The sequence below is a fragment of the Coffea arabica genome, chromosome 6c (assembly GCF_036785885.1).
Source record: "Coffea arabica cultivar ET-39 chromosome 6c, Coffea Arabica ET-39 HiFi, whole genome shotgun sequence".
Classification (NCBI taxonomy): Eukaryota; Viridiplantae; Streptophyta; class Magnoliopsida; order Gentianales; family Rubiaceae; genus Coffea; species Coffea arabica.
The window spans coordinates 10,239,588-10,254,447 of record NC_092320.1 but is presented as its reverse complement, the minus strand read 5'-3'; the positions used below and the strand labels follow the sequence as shown (position 1 = coordinate 10,254,447).

General features: G+C 38.3%; 3 protein-coding genes across 5 annotated transcripts; all 3 read left to right on the top strand.

Annotated features, from left to right (window-relative positions):
• The first annotated feature begins 2,119 nt into the window (after window positions 1-2,119).
• Window positions 2,120-4,018, top strand: LOC113691554 (uncharacterized). The gene is made up of 3 exons (XM_027209730.2): window positions 2,120-2,727; window positions 2,866-3,252; window positions 3,428-4,018. Exons 1-3 carry the CDS (start codon window positions 2,512-2,514, stop codon window positions 3,779-3,781), a joined length of 957 nt encoding a protein of 318 aa, XP_027065531.1. The 5' UTR covers window positions 2,120-2,511; the 3' UTR covers window positions 3,782-4,018.
• A 2,460-nt stretch (window positions 4,019-6,478) lies between these two features.
• Window positions 6,479-9,276, top strand: LOC113692378 (uncharacterized). Its single transcript, XM_027210775.2, has 2 exons — window positions 6,479-6,849; window positions 8,635-9,276. The coding sequence occupies exons 1-2, from the start codon at window positions 6,717-6,719 to the stop codon at window positions 8,943-8,945; spliced, it is 444 nt and encodes a 147-aa protein (XP_027066576.1). The 5' UTR covers window positions 6,479-6,716; the 3' UTR covers window positions 8,946-9,276.
• Window positions 9,277-9,473: 197 nt separating this feature from the next.
• On the top strand, window positions 9,474-14,833 carry LOC140008440 (uncharacterized). Of its 3 annotated transcripts, none has more exons than XM_072052770.1 (12): window positions 9,474-10,219; window positions 10,314-10,352; window positions 10,482-10,533; window positions 10,633-10,706; window positions 10,793-10,923; window positions 11,429-11,552; window positions 11,674-11,858; window positions 11,958-12,269; window positions 12,382-13,095; window positions 13,428-13,535; window positions 13,857-13,924; window positions 14,394-14,833. In XM_072052770.1, exons 1-12 carry the CDS (start codon window positions 10,195-10,197, stop codon window positions 14,479-14,481), a joined length of 1,920 nt encoding a protein of 639 aa, XP_071908871.1. In that variant the 5' UTR covers window positions 9,474-10,194; the 3' UTR covers window positions 14,482-14,833. The 3 variants fall into 3 exon arrangements, with proteins under 3 accessions (XP_071908871.1, XP_071908870.1, XP_071908872.1); XM_072052769.1 differs by having other exon boundaries at window positions 9,475-10,219; window positions 12,379-13,095; XM_072052771.1 differs by having other exon boundaries at window positions 9,482-10,219; window positions 11,764-11,858; window positions 12,379-13,095.
• The last annotated feature ends 27 nt before the right edge of the window (window positions 14,834-14,860 follow it).

Genomic DNA, 14,860 nt, shown 5'->3' with positions numbered 1-14,860 from the left:
AACAAAAGTTTTTCCAGATATGGTGTCCTCCAAAATTTTTTTTTTTGCCAGATATGGTCAATTTATGGCTTCAACCACATCTAATCTGTCTACCATATTTTGTTTTGATCATAATTTGCTTACAACATATATGTTCATTTTAAACGTTCACATATGATAATGTTACTTAGCATAATTATTGATGGATCCAACAATATTTAATCAGCTAAACTAGTTGTTCTGGCTTTGAATAACAAAAGTAAACTGCAAGAAAAATAAGGGGCTGGCGGTAAGCTTTAGCATTGATCAACAAGTAAAAGAAATTAAAAGGAAATCGGAAACCAGAAGAAGATATAAAAATCCTTATATTATATAAGAATGAGTTGTAGTCAAAGGGGTTTGAATTTCAACCGCATGAATAGGGATTTTTTGGAAATATGGAATGTTGTGTAGTTTTTTTAAAAACTTTTGGTACAAATAAGGACAACATGTGTTTAGATATATTTTTATCGAAATGCCATCATTTTGGTACATTTAAAGTTTTGATTTATGGAGACATCTAGATATTTCTGAAATATAGAATTATTTTGCAACCATTTTTGCATCAAGTACACTCATACAAGTTTATGTGTTGATGTAATTATTGAAATGATGTTGTAGACACATTTAATTGAAGAATGACTTTTGTTGTACAATTAACACAAAGACATATTAACACGTTGTGCAATTAACATGTTGTTATTACTAGCCGTTCGCGAATATTCCTTTGTCTGAAACAACTTATGTCTCCTTTTGAGCAATTTTCAACTGACATCTGTAGGAGTTTTTTGGAAATAATAAAATTGTAAAAGTATTGATAAAATAAAGTGTACAAGTGTGTGATGCAATTAGAATGTATTATTAATAATTTTATCATATTTGATGACTATTTCTTTCCAAAATATACGATTGTTTGTGTAATAAAAAATTCTCTTTAACTGTAAGCAGCAAACGCCGCGCCATGCGTGGCTACTCTCCCCCTAGTAAATAAATAAATAAAGCAGTAGAGGATGATGGTATGGGCGTGGGGTGAGGTGGCGAGCTGTTACTGTCCTTTGCCGGCACTGCATTCAATGAGTTTTTGGCTATATTAAGGTTAATGAGAATATGTTGGCATGCAGATCTTAGCCCATTTCTTTCTCATCATCCTCAACATGCCCTCCGTATTCCTGTGAAAAATCCGAAAGCCATTAATTGCCATTTGAAGAAGTATATTGTAATGCAGAAGAGGAGGAGGAAGCATAGAAAGATTTATTGATAATGTGGGCACCATCTACAGATCTTGGGTCATCAGAACATGCTGCCTTCATTTCGTGCATACATCTACACTTTGGAAAAGGAGAGGCTTCACCCTTCTCACTTTGCACTAGAGAATTTAAGGGTTGGTTTTTGCTGCAAAGCCTAATTTTGGATCGTTTTTCTTTGCACTTAGACATATCTAAGAATGCCGTCTAATTAATATGGATGATCTTGTAATTTGTCTAAACCAGCACACACATCTATGTAAGGAGGTGAATTTGATCTTTACACTCAAGAATCGCAGAATTTGATTTAAATGCAAGGGTTAGCACGGTTGGTCATTGTCGTTATAACCATGTCCAATCACTATTTTCATGGCTTACAAGTCAAAAGCAAAAGGTTGTTGTATTCTATAGTGTCCAACATGACATCGATCCCACAATCTCAATGCCATTAACGTAATTTAGACTTTTAACATTTCTGGATATCCAAGTGGAAGAACAACTTGGACTTGTGATTTCCTCAAATCTATATGGGTCGCGTAGTATATTCGTGTAGTTCGATAGTAGTTCAGTCCCTCTAAATTGGCTCCCTTATAGGTATAGTTGACTTTTTTCCTAAATTGGATTAGAGTAGGAGTAGAGTAGATAAATGACGAATGATAAAAAAGAAAAAATGTGGAGAAACAACTCGAAGGTAATGAATTTAAGAAAAATTAGAGGAACCGATGTGAAGGGGAGACGCGCGATGCTGAAGGTTATGTGTGGCTATGATATTATATACCTTCTCCACTAGTACAAAAAAATATATATATATATGTATATATATATATATATATTTTGCATCAATTTCAAACTAAGATTTAATCCGATGGATGGCAACTTTTGAAGATAGGGTTCTGTCAAATGGTCGTGTGGTAGCATTCTGCTCTTCTCCTTTTAGTTTGTCCTCTTAACCTGTTTGTTTGGTTGTCATGAAGTCACGTGAATGTCTAGGCCACCCACAGCCCCATCTTTGCAGCTCATTCATTCTCATTTCCGTACCCCGCCCCTTTAAAACCCTTTTCCAACTCTTCTCATTAGGCCCTTTTAGATCGATCCCTTTGGCCGTTGTATCTCATTAGGCTGATCACATTTCCCTGGCATATATAGCAAGTTCCACACCCCACCGCCACTCTCAAACCTTCTTTCTTTCCCCACCCCCCCTGAAGCAGAAACCAGAAAACTCGAAATTCTTTGTCCTTGTCTCTTCCCCATGATTCCAAACTACCTTACCTCAGCATCACCGTCTCCTTTTTCTGTTCGCGATCCCATTCAAGATCATGATGAACACGATCGTCCTCAGTTCTTCTTTCCAAATTACCAAACGGCCTCGTCATCTTCCGTTTCTTCTTCTGGTTTCCGCAGTATAGCTCTGGATCAAACTGAAGATTATCATGCTCAAATGCACCAGCAGCGGTACCAACAACAGGTATATCCATGCAGTACAAGAAATCCGTGCTTCAGTGATCGCAACGATCGCTTCTTTACTCTTCTTATTTCACTCTCTAGTTATTTTGCTTTTATGTTTTCTGACCGGAAACAAAAATAATTTGCTTTCATCTCTCAGGTTGAAAATCATGCTCCATACACTGGATCACAGGATCCAGAGAAGAAGGCTAACAAAGGCTCAAAGATATCTCTGTGGAAGAATAATACTAATGGAAACCAAGCTGATGATCATGAGGAGATCAATCCAGTTAATAATAAGTGGGTGTCTTCAAAGGTGAAGTTGATGCAGAAGATGAACAAGCCTGACCTGAAGGAGATAACGAGCAGCACCACCACCACCATGAAATTTGAGGATCATCAGAAGCAGCCAACTTCAGCTTCTCCTGAAGCTGATCATTTCAGCAGCAACAGTTCCTCAAACATCAGCAACACTCCAATTAGGGTTTGCGCTGATTGTAACACAACCAAGACCCCACTTTGGAGAAGTGGTCCAAAAGGCCCTAAGGTATGATCTTTGTTCATTAAACTTCGAATGATCTCGTTTAGTTACATGATAATCAGACGATAATATGAGAACCAAACACACACCAGCGGTTAGGAGTCTTTTGCTCCTGGCGGGTTTTGGTCTCAATTTTTGCTTCCACTCCTCTAATTAATCTGAGTTTCATCCACTGTTTCAGTCGCTTTGCAACGCATGTGGGATCAGGCAAAGGAAGGCAAGAAGGGCCATGGCTGCAGCTGCGGCAGCCGCAAACGGCACATCCCCTCCAACATATGACACTACAGCACCACTGAAGGTCAAGGTGCAAAACAAAGACAAGTTAAAGAACAATGGTCAGTTCAAGAAGAGGTGCAAACTCAATACTTCTGCTGAGTCGTCTCAAAATCTTCATGCAGTACAAAAGAAGAGTGGTTTCGAGGACTTCTTATTCACTTTGAGTAAGAATTTAGCCTTTCATCGCGTGTTTCCGCAAGATGAGAAAGAAGCTGCTATCCTGCTAATGGCTCTATCTTGTGGTCTGGTTCATGGTTAGCTGAATTTGATCAGTGGGGTGGTCCTATAAACTATTGCCTTAAGTCCCCATACGTTGCCTAGGTTTAATTGTTTCTTGTTTTATTTGCTCAATGCCATAGGATCAAAAGCATGAACGTGTGATAGTGATTAGAGTTAGATCAGTAGGAGAATGAGAGAGAGTAACCTATCTAGCTGGCTTCCAAATAATATCTAGCTACTCATAATCAATTTTAAGGACGAAAATAAATTTGTGTGATGATTTATTTTCTTATCCTTTATGATAGATTTGAACAGGATGATAACCAAAATGTGGATATCCTGTTCTTGATCTATCTACGTGTGCTACCAATTTTAATGAAGTATATTTTGGATCATCCAGAGATAGTTTCACTTTCTTTATTCTAGCTTGCTCATACGGTTGCCTCTACTTTTTTTTTTTTTTTTTTTTTTTTCAAATATCCTCTTCTGTCATAGTTTAGTTTCTTTAAGTTCACTAATTTTATACCAATTCTTTTGTCTTTTATTTGATGATATTCAAGCGTACCTTACATGTAAAAAGTAAACAAGACCTTCTATTCCTAACAGAAGTAAGCGTTGGAATCTTTTTAGTTACTCTATTTGTTAAGACTGATGTAGAGTTTTTAGGAAGCTCAACCTCATGAGCAGTTAAAATGTTTAAAACTTGCAATCCCATAGAGAATGTACATGGCTGTCGGGAGCATACTTAGACCATCGTGGGGCTGACATAGAAGAAAGCTCTAGACTTCACAGATCATGAGTTGACATGGGTGAAATATGTAAAACAAAAACCATTCACTTTTTAGACTGGCTCGTTCAATCATTATTGTGATCAATCAAGGCCTTCCAAAAGAAACCCTTTTTTTTTTTTTTTGGGGGCCGGGGGTGGGGCAGAGTTCTGCAGGAGAGGAAAGCCATATGGTTGATAACGATGATTCACAATTTTGCAGCAGCTTTTGGAGCCATGAGAAGTCTAGCACTGTAGCTAATGCCTAATACGGGAGGATTGTAGTTTTGCGATCAAGGGTCCTCCCGGTGAAACAATTAGGCCCTCCATGTCTCCTGACTCCCTCGATCCCGTGCATGTACATTGTAGGAAACACGTTTTTATAAACAGCTTTGCTTTGTTCTACCCAAAAAAAAAAAAAAGGGATAAACAAAGTTGTTCTGTAGATCAGTTTCAACTTCAAATGTGATAGGAGATCTGAGAGAGGGCATTTGATTAGGTTCTTTTAAGAGCTTTCTTCCACTTCAATTATACTGCCTAAATATCTTGGATTTGACAGGAAATTGATGAGCATTGTCAGCTCAAATTAACGCTCTTATAACAGCAAAGTCTGCGACTTCCAATTTGGCAGAAGTTAGTTAAGGATAGAAATTTATGCTGGTATGTATCAAATTGTTTCCGATCGAGGAACAACGGTTGAAGTGCAAACTGTGGAGTTCCGCCATTCGACTCATTTAATCGACCTCATCATTGGACAGTAGTCCTTGTTCCTAAATATATAGATGAGAATATATTGATATTGTTCAATATACATAGCAGTGATTCAAAATTCCACCAAGTGAGCAAATTAATTCTTGGGCCAGTAATTTCCAAGGTAGCAGGAAGATAACCTTTTTTTTCCTTTGGTTTGGCCGAATGTAACACCTATTATTATTACTCATCCTACACTAGTCTATACGAGGAAACATTTTATTAAACTGCAGGTTACATGAATAATCTATATTATACAATTAAGCTACTAAAGGTTTTTCCCAAAAAAATGCATCGTCTTTATAGTATAAGCGGAAAATTTGAAATTATTTAGGGAAAAAAAGAGAAAAATGGAAAAGCAAAAGAAACAACAAGGAAAGATTTAAATTGCTCAAACTTGAATATATCGTTGGTTCAGCACTTGTTGATGCACAATCAAAAGCATATCAATTTTTGTTACATTCTTTTTTTTTTTTTTGTTTTTTGTTGCTGCATATCAGCTCTAGATGCTAAAAAAGTAGATATAAAAATATGAGTATATTTTATATACACTGACGGTGTATTTACTATCACGGTTAGATATATGACACATATTTAAAATTTGAGTTTCAAATTCAAATTCGGATTATATGTCATACATCTAGTGACGAAAGTGTATATATTGTCAGTGTATATAGAAGATTGATCCTAAAAATGTACTAATCTAGATACTAAAAGAATAATAATATAATGTCATTCTTAAAGCAAAATAAGGGTTAATTCTAATAAACCCCCTCAAAAAATAATTTTTCCCCACATTACCCCTTGTGCTATTATGAGTTTCTAATCGTGTGTAATTGGGTCGGGCAATCTCATTTTGTTGTACAGGGACGTTAACCCTCCATAGCATAGGGAGGAAATTTTGGTCAATTCACAAATGCATATGCATTGAGCATGCCAAATTCATCCTAAAATTGGGGTTTTCGACCTAATTATACCTAATTGAGAAATTTGGAATAGCACAAGCACAAGGGGGGGGGGGTGAATTTTTTTTTGTCACTTGTCATTATCTACATTTACACCTACTTCTAGTCCTAATTTAGGTGGGTGATCCAACATGGTCACGGGGAATTGACGGGAACTAAACCACCATCGGACCATACGGGAGGCGATGTGAGGAAGGCAAGTTTTTTTTTTTTTTTGTGGGGATTTATTTGAACTAACCCAAAATACTAGTGATATACTTATTATTTTGGGTGATTGTACACCAAAATAAAATTCTATAAGCAGTGCATGAACGTGGCACGGAAGCGCGGAGCACCAGTTCCTAACCTAACGGGCCTCAGATCCGTCAATGGCCGTTGAATTGAAACGTGAAAGCTGAAGAACTAAACTATTTAGGACTGTTGGGGCCCAAAACAACAGTCTGATCGGTTGATTCAGAGCTAGAAGAGGCGGAGAAAGGCCGAAAACGAAAGAGATGGAGGGTGGTGGTTCCAATAGTAATCCAAGTTCGGCGGCGTGGTCAGCACCTCAGCTTCCCACTGACCAAAAAATCAGACGCATGAAACTCTATTGGCGTGCTGCTTTAATTTCCAACTTTGTTCTTGGAGGTCAGCACCCACCCCCCCCAAAAAACAACTCCAATACTACTATCCTTCTTTCTTGCGCTCGCGCTACTTATTTCTGTACGTGCTTGCTTATAAATGCACGTCTACATTACTGCTGAATTTGCTCTGTGAAATGGTGATTGCGGGGATTTATGAAGATGCTCTGTGTTGAACGATTGAAGCCCAGCTTCTTCATTTTTTTCCCCGCATTCTTGAGTTGCTGTTTTACTTGGGTTCCTCGTCCTTCTTGACAATATTGCATTTTTATACGTCCATGCATTTTGTTCAGGATAGTGTGCTTGGCGGTGATCGTTTGAAATGGGGTTTGAGGCATGTCCCTTTCGGCCCCAGAAGGTTGGAGGAAAGGGAGGTGGGGATATTGGGACTGGGGGAATGGTTGCCTATGTTCTGTTTGATTTAATGATAGGACGTCACATTGTGCTGACACTTAAATGTTGAATGATCAGGGCAGTGTATGGCTGGTTTTGATTTTTTTTTTCAGGAATTAAATGGAAGGTTTTTTTTCCATACGTGTAGTAAGATGTTGTAGTCATTATTTCCTTTTGCCTGCTGTTGATGAACCTGCGACATGGACTTAAATACTGTGAACTTTTAGATTTGGTTTTCAGGGGACTCAGCGAAGTATTTTGCCTGCAGACTGAGGCAGGGAATCTCTTTTTCTTGAAGTGGGCTAATGAACCATGTCAGCCAAAATATATGACATAAAATCTTGACTAGCTATTGATTTTCATTTGGCTATACCCCTTTTGTCTCTTATGCATTTGTAGTCAACAACATGAACAGGCTACTATTTTTTATGTTTGTAGGTAAATGGATAAGAAAGTATTTAGGTTTGATAAATAGCCGAGTGGATCAGTTATTGTTACAATCAACACACTTGCTTGGCTCTTATACGTGAGTATGTGGGCTGTTTAACTATAGAACCCCACCATCTATGCTAAGATCAAAATTTTCTGTTGCCTTGATCAAAACCATTGTTATAAGAATAGTTTGACTTATTCGGGGATGAGATCTTTCTCAATGGGAATCAAATCCTAGTCTAAGTTGTTTGCGCTGATACTTTTTGTTCAATACTAAAGTTTTTCAACCTTTTTGCTTTTTATGTCATCTTGCTGTTGAGGTGAGGAAGTAAGAATAGCTAAGAGGATACTGGTAAACTAATCTAAAACCTTGAAAAGAGAGATGTCTTACAACCATTTCGAAATCCAGAATTTTGCTATTTACTTACCAAGCATATGTGGGATAGTTTGTCTGTACGTGGACAGATGCTTGTCAACTTACTGCAAGTATTGTTGACAAATATTTGTTCTGTAAAGGCCATAAACAGACCTGTAGGGCTATGTCCAGGCACACTGCCCATGGAATTGGCTGCCATCTCAGCCTGTGGCGGGATCAGAAGGCCTGATCAATTACTTCTTAAAACTTTCTCTGTGCAATATCCTTCTTGCTACCTGTAATACTTAAAGATACAGTGTTTACATTTGGTTAACGTGGGACCTTTGAGGCTTTGATGCATATAAATTCAAAACTTGCAACAATTTGAAATGCAGCATGCTAGTTTTGGGGCATCTTTGATGTATGAGTTTTGATGTGGAGAAAAAAGGATGAGAATTGATATTTCTTGCTTCTTGAATGGTAATTAGTTTTCCAACTTGAGATCATTTACGTTAGAGCATATTGAATTAACTTCTTATTTCTGTCACACAGAAAGCCCTCAAATTCTGATATCTCCAGCCAATTGCTAATCTTCAATGGGTGTTTTTGCAGCCTATCTGTTCATCATGCCAAAAAAGAAACAGATCAATGCAGAGAGCAGCAAAGCTGTAGAAGCTGTACCCCCTCCTCCAGTTGAGACAACCAGTCCAGTGCATGAGGAACCTCCCTTTATTCCTTCCCCTGAAGTGCCTGTGAAGGTGCAAAAGCCTGTCCCAGAAGACCAACAACGTGAGCTATTCAAGTGGATACTTGAAGAGAAAAGAAAGGTGAAACCCCAGAATCGTAAAGAGAAGCAGCGTATTGATGAAGAGAAAGCTATTCTGAAGCAGTTCATTCAAAAGGAATCCATCCCAGGTATCTGAAGTGTATTGGTTAATTATGTACTGACCTATTCTCAAGACGGGTATGATTTGGCTCATCCTTGATTGAAGCAAAAGTACTCACTCTTCGTGTACATTGTTGCTGTCAACTACCAGTTTGATAGTTAATGGAAAGGAGCTGACACTAGCCACCACGACTAATATCCTTAGTTTTTGTGTTTTGCTGTAGAGGAGAGATACTTAACAGGGAAAGCAAAGATGAGTGCTTGAGTGGTTTTGCTCTTTGTGGATTCAATAGTTGATTTTGGCGGATTCAGTACTTGAGTGGTTTTGCTTTTTCCTAAGAATGCTTTAACTGCACATTTGATTTTTGTTTCTCTTAATTTCGGTAATATCATCCTTCTCAGCAATAATCTACAAAGCTAGCCAGCCGTGCATAATTTCAATCACAATGCCTTTCAAGTTGGCTTCCTTCCCGAGCAACTTGTTCTGGGACCTCCCATGAAACAGAACCTTTGCGCGCTTGGGCCATGTTCGAAGCTGGGGCATGCCCGAAGTAATCTTGCCTACGGGCCTGTGTTCCGCAGGTCCATCATATTCCTTAGGCAATAATGCGATCAAATTTTTGGGCATTCATGATGGTATGGACTTCCAGGGCTATGATGGTTTCTGCATTTATTGGAGTTCGCAGAACGTCCGCCAATTTCATTTGTAAACATTGGGCTCTTTAACTCCCCACGTGGAACGATTATGCGTGCTTAAAAGTTTCGAAACCTCTAATCAATCCATGCAATCCTGCTGAATTACATTGGCCTAATAACAGAGTCAGAAATCAGTTCGTTCCATTTCTTGCACCAACAATAATCTGATAATCTCATACTACTGAATTAGTTTCCTGACAACAATTAGTTGACGATTTCGCGAAAAAGCCACAGCTGAGGCGGAGGAGAGAGTAGAGACAGAAGTACAAATTTGGCGTTCTGCCTTTTGAGGTGGTTAATAAGCAGCTGGGAAAAAAACTGGACCCCAGCATGAATTTTTCCTTTCCTCCAGTCCAACCACATCTGCATCTGCGGGCTTCCATTATTTCATCCAATCTGAAATCCGCATTCCACTTCTGCCCAGGAATTCGTAACTGTCCAAGGAGTCTCCAGCATTTCATACGGATTGCAATTGACTTGAAACTCTCGAATTTTAAACTGGAATCTTTTGCCGCAAAAATAATAATCCCTGAACTTTCTTCTTCGTTTTAGCTCATTTGGTCAACTTCCATTCCAGATTTCCATTTCTGATGCCAGGAACTGTCCAAGTTTCAGGTATTGAGAGACTCCCTCCCTTTATTGTTATATTTCAGAACGAAAGTTTTTAAAACTTTTCTCAAGTACACCTATTTCTACTGATGCACCACAGTTATGGAATTCAAGGGCCTTCCTTCAACATGCTTGAAGCGTAAGTAGTCAACTCTCCTCCTTCCCTTTTAAGGTTTTGGTGGATTGTTAGAAGGTGCAAGACCTCAGCACCCTTACTTGTATAGTTACACTGGAGAGAATGTATTGATGAATATCTATTGTGATGCAGTTTCCCTGGGGAAAAGAGAGTATCTAACTTCAGATACAGGGGACTTCTTATTGTAATGAACCCTACTTGAAGTTTTATTTTGTATTGATGTTCCTCTTAATTTATTAACTCAAGGAAAGATAAGACTCTTAATGTGCTTAACATTATGCAGCCCATTGACAACTCTTCACGACAATTTGGTTGTTAGGCTTCTGGATGCTGAGGGAAATGAAATAGCTCTCACAGGTTTAACACATCCCCAAATCACTTAAAGATATTACCTACTGGTTTATCATTTTAGTCACACGGAGCCTGATAAGGGTTCATGGCAGGCATTCAGACAATGTCGATTGTTGAAAAGGTTTCTTGGGATGAAAAATTTCCTCTTGATGGAGGTGGGCATGTGCACTTGAAGTTACAGTTTGTTCTCAATCAAGAAGAGCGAAATCGCATCCGCTTAAAGGTACTGTGTACCCATGCTTTTGTTTGACTTGTAATCATTTGATTACAATCTGAAACCAGGCTTGCTACATGAATGATGCTGTGCATTTCACTGCTTCAATTAATAAATGAAAGGTCATAAGACTGATAACTGTTAAAAGGCCTCTATGATAGTCAGAGTATGAAATATCAACAGAGCCTGTCACAATTCTTTCCCAAATCCACCTTCACCGCAAAGCACATTTCTTGCCCTTCCTTTCTACTTACTGAATGCAGAATTATTTAGATACCATATCGTCTGAGATAGAGCTGCATTGCCTTTTGGGTAGTTAAAAGGCTTCCAAGACGGCATTTCTGTAGAAGAGTCAGTTAAAATCTGTATGTCAAAACGTAAGAAAGATAAATGGCGATAGAATTTGGTTATATATCGCAACTTAGTAGCTAAAATTAAGCTAAATTCTGCTTGCTTCCAGCAGCTTATGATATATATATATTTAACAATTGCATGTGCACGAGCCCTTTTGCAGAGAGAAGCAGCAGTGAAAAAGAAACAAGAGAGTTTCTCCTACATTAGCAATGAAAATCCAGAAATTGCAACTTCATTTGGTGGTTCTGTCACTTTGCCCCCCCAGGCCGAGCAGCAGGTCTCAGGTTAGTTCTGACTAGGAATTAAGAATATATAATAGGACAGACAAATTTTTGGCAGCAAAAGAAAATAAAAGAACATTTACAACATCGCCTGTATGTGTAACTGCTTCTACCTCTTTTGAAGAGAATTTTGTTGATGATATGACTGCTATGCCTTCTGAAGAATCACAAACAAGAAATGTTCCCAAAGTTGTGACCCTTAATAATGTTACAGTGCTAGCCAGTCTATCGCCAAATACTGATGTTTCCCCTGCTGGTTTACAATCTAATTATCAAAGGGAAGAAGTAAACCTCCTCCAAGTAAACCCAGTTAAGGATCAAAACTGTTGCTTGATAAACTTTGTTGTTTCCGGGCAAAAATATTTTTAAATCAGTTAGATTTCCTAACAGTCAAGCCGCCTCTTTTAGAAGGCTATGGATAAAAGAGCAGGGACATTCACTGCTCCTAAGATTCATGGAACTGAAGCTCACCAGATTGCATCTGAAGAGGAGCCTGACACTCAGCCATCAGTGCCTAAAGTTGATGTAAATCTGGTTTTTGGCAAAGAACAGTCATCTGATTCCATAAACACTGAATTAGATTTTTTACAAAAGAGCAGTTCGGCTTCTATTAGGCTGGAGGATGATGATGTCGGTAAATCTCCGAAACGAGGTCCATTGGAGAAAACACCTAGCAATGTGAGAAAGTTAGTTAGTGCTTTTGAAAGTAGTCTGCCTAAGGTACTTCAAGACTTTTTAGCACTAGCATGTTGCTGCATTTGATTTTTCAAGTTGTATATGTATTTTTTGTTCATACAAAAATTCAAGATGTGGTCCACCTGGATTCCAGCAGGATGTGAAATCATCTGTAAAAGCACCAACTGTCAGATCTGAACCGAAAAATGTTGGGAAGGGAGGTCATTTGAAGGACTGTGGCCCAAAGGATGTCACTGAACCAACAGAAACAACTTCAGGAAGGAACAATAATCCATTTGTTGCAGGGGACATGAAACCGACCCTGGCTACTTCTGATGAAAGGGAAGAGCCTTTTGGATCTGGCAAAAGTTCTGTTAGCAACATATGGAGTAAGGTGATAGAGACATCAGAGCGTGAATTAGTGGCAGCCATTAGACCAGTAGAAAAAGAAATGAGTACAATTGAATGGATGGAATCATGTGCACAGTTAGAGAGATCATCAACTACTGAAAAAGCTAGTACATCTGGTAGAATGCATACTGACCATTCTGAAAGAGCTTTCTCATTTCGGTTGTCTGCTGAGAAACAGCACTCTTCTGCCACTTCATATGCAGAAGGAAAAGGAAGAACCGATTCCACAAAAACTGATTTTCTAGTGGCTTCTATAAAGAAATCAAAATCAGTAAAATATTGTGAGGAGGAGAATTTTAATTCTGAAAATTCTGGCATGTGGATATTCCCAAATGACACAAAACACTTGTGTATCACAACTGCAGGTAAGAGAGTAATGAATTTGTTAGGAACTGGTGCTACTGAAGCCAAACTCCATCAAAAGAAGAACAGTTCCTCTTCATCTGGCGATACGAGGAAGGTATCTGACTTTTATTGTTTTTTCTGAAGTTGCAGTAACATTCTTTGGATAGCACACATACTGTTTTACCCTTTCAGTTATTCATACGTACTTGATAACCTCAATTTTAGGATCATTGATGTATATATTATTGGGTAATCAGCAATATCCATTGCAATTAGTTAGCCCCAATAGAGTTGATTAAAAATTCAGCTTTACAAATTTCATTCCATGTAATAGAGGAGTATTGATCAAACTCAGATCACACAGGCCACACGTACAGTTCTTCTGCTTAATTTAGCTATCAATTCTGGATTGTTATTTGAAGGTAATTAGTTTTAGCAATTTTGCAGCATGGATCTGACTATGAGATGAAAAAGCGTGAGAAAGAATCTCAGAGTCCTAGAATATCAAGGTCGGAGAGCTCCTCAAATGATGCCTCTGGTGGACTTGTTGGACAGGTTAATTAAGTTATATGATTCTTCCCATATGTACGTAGTCATCTAGCATGGTTCTTTCGGCAGTGCACCTGATACATTTAATTGGAAAATGTTCGTCTTATGACTGCTTTTGTGAGCATAATCATGATTCTTGTAGAAGTTTATCTTTCTGAAGTACTTCTTGACCCAGTCCTTTGCATGGTGCAACATACACTATCAATACCTTATGGATTTTGATCTGACACTCCAGAACATGGTGATATTACTTAATGCTGCACACTAACATACTCGCAGAAGAGCAAGATAACTGGAGCTAATTTTTATAATTGTTCTTATTCTCAGGTGATAAAGATTGCAATCATCGTGGGCTTTGGAATACTTGTTTTCTTTACTAGACAGCGAGAGCCCAGGTTTGTCAGCAGCTTATGTTTGAGATGAGATCAGATTCGCTTTTGTTGTTTTTTACTTCGCACTGCTCGAATTGTTGATATGAAACCCCAATGAAGAAGAAAGTGCATTAAAAAAAAAAAAGAAGAAGAAAGTGCATCATCACTTTTTTGAAAAGATTTTCTTGTGCAGAGCACAAAATTGAAAGATAGGTTCTTTTATTTCCGTCTTGTAATGCTTACCACCATTAACACATGCACGCGTCATCACATGTTTGGAGAATTTTCTTTGTTGAAGTGTATAACCAAAACAGAATGCTTGGCCTGTTAGTGATTAACGTGTATAGTCGGGCGAATTCCAGGCTTCTTGTATACTGTCCATCCAATACGCTTTGTCCAGCTAAAGTAATTTAAAAGAAAAAATTGCTTTGTCCAATTTTTACAACTCTTTTAGTCTTTCTGCTATCTGAATGATTTTGTTCCTTTTTGTCAGAAAGAGCAAAAGAGACACAAATGATCCTTTCTTCACAAGTTCAGAGTACATGGATGAACATACAACTACAGCAGAACAAGTAGACTGACAGCAGACCAAAGAGTTGGATATAACACTGACTTGCTAATTGCGTATCGTCATAGATCATACTAACTTTGACCGGGCTCTCTAGTCGCAGACAAAAGCAAAGGAGGTTGGATCTCAGAAGCATTCGTCGCCCTACGTGTGTTGCCTATGTCTTTTGCAGATTCTGGAGTCCTTTTCTTGATTAGTATGTATACGGGTAGATAGTCTGAGAGACGTCCACATAGCTTATACGTGCAAGACATTTTCATGTCCCTGCTTCACGTTTCCATCTTAATTACATTGGCATCAAAGCTGAATGAAGTTTAGACATTAATTGCAGACTGGGGAAGCAACTTTGGCTTCTGCACACTAAATCCCTCTGGAGTTACATACGATACGAC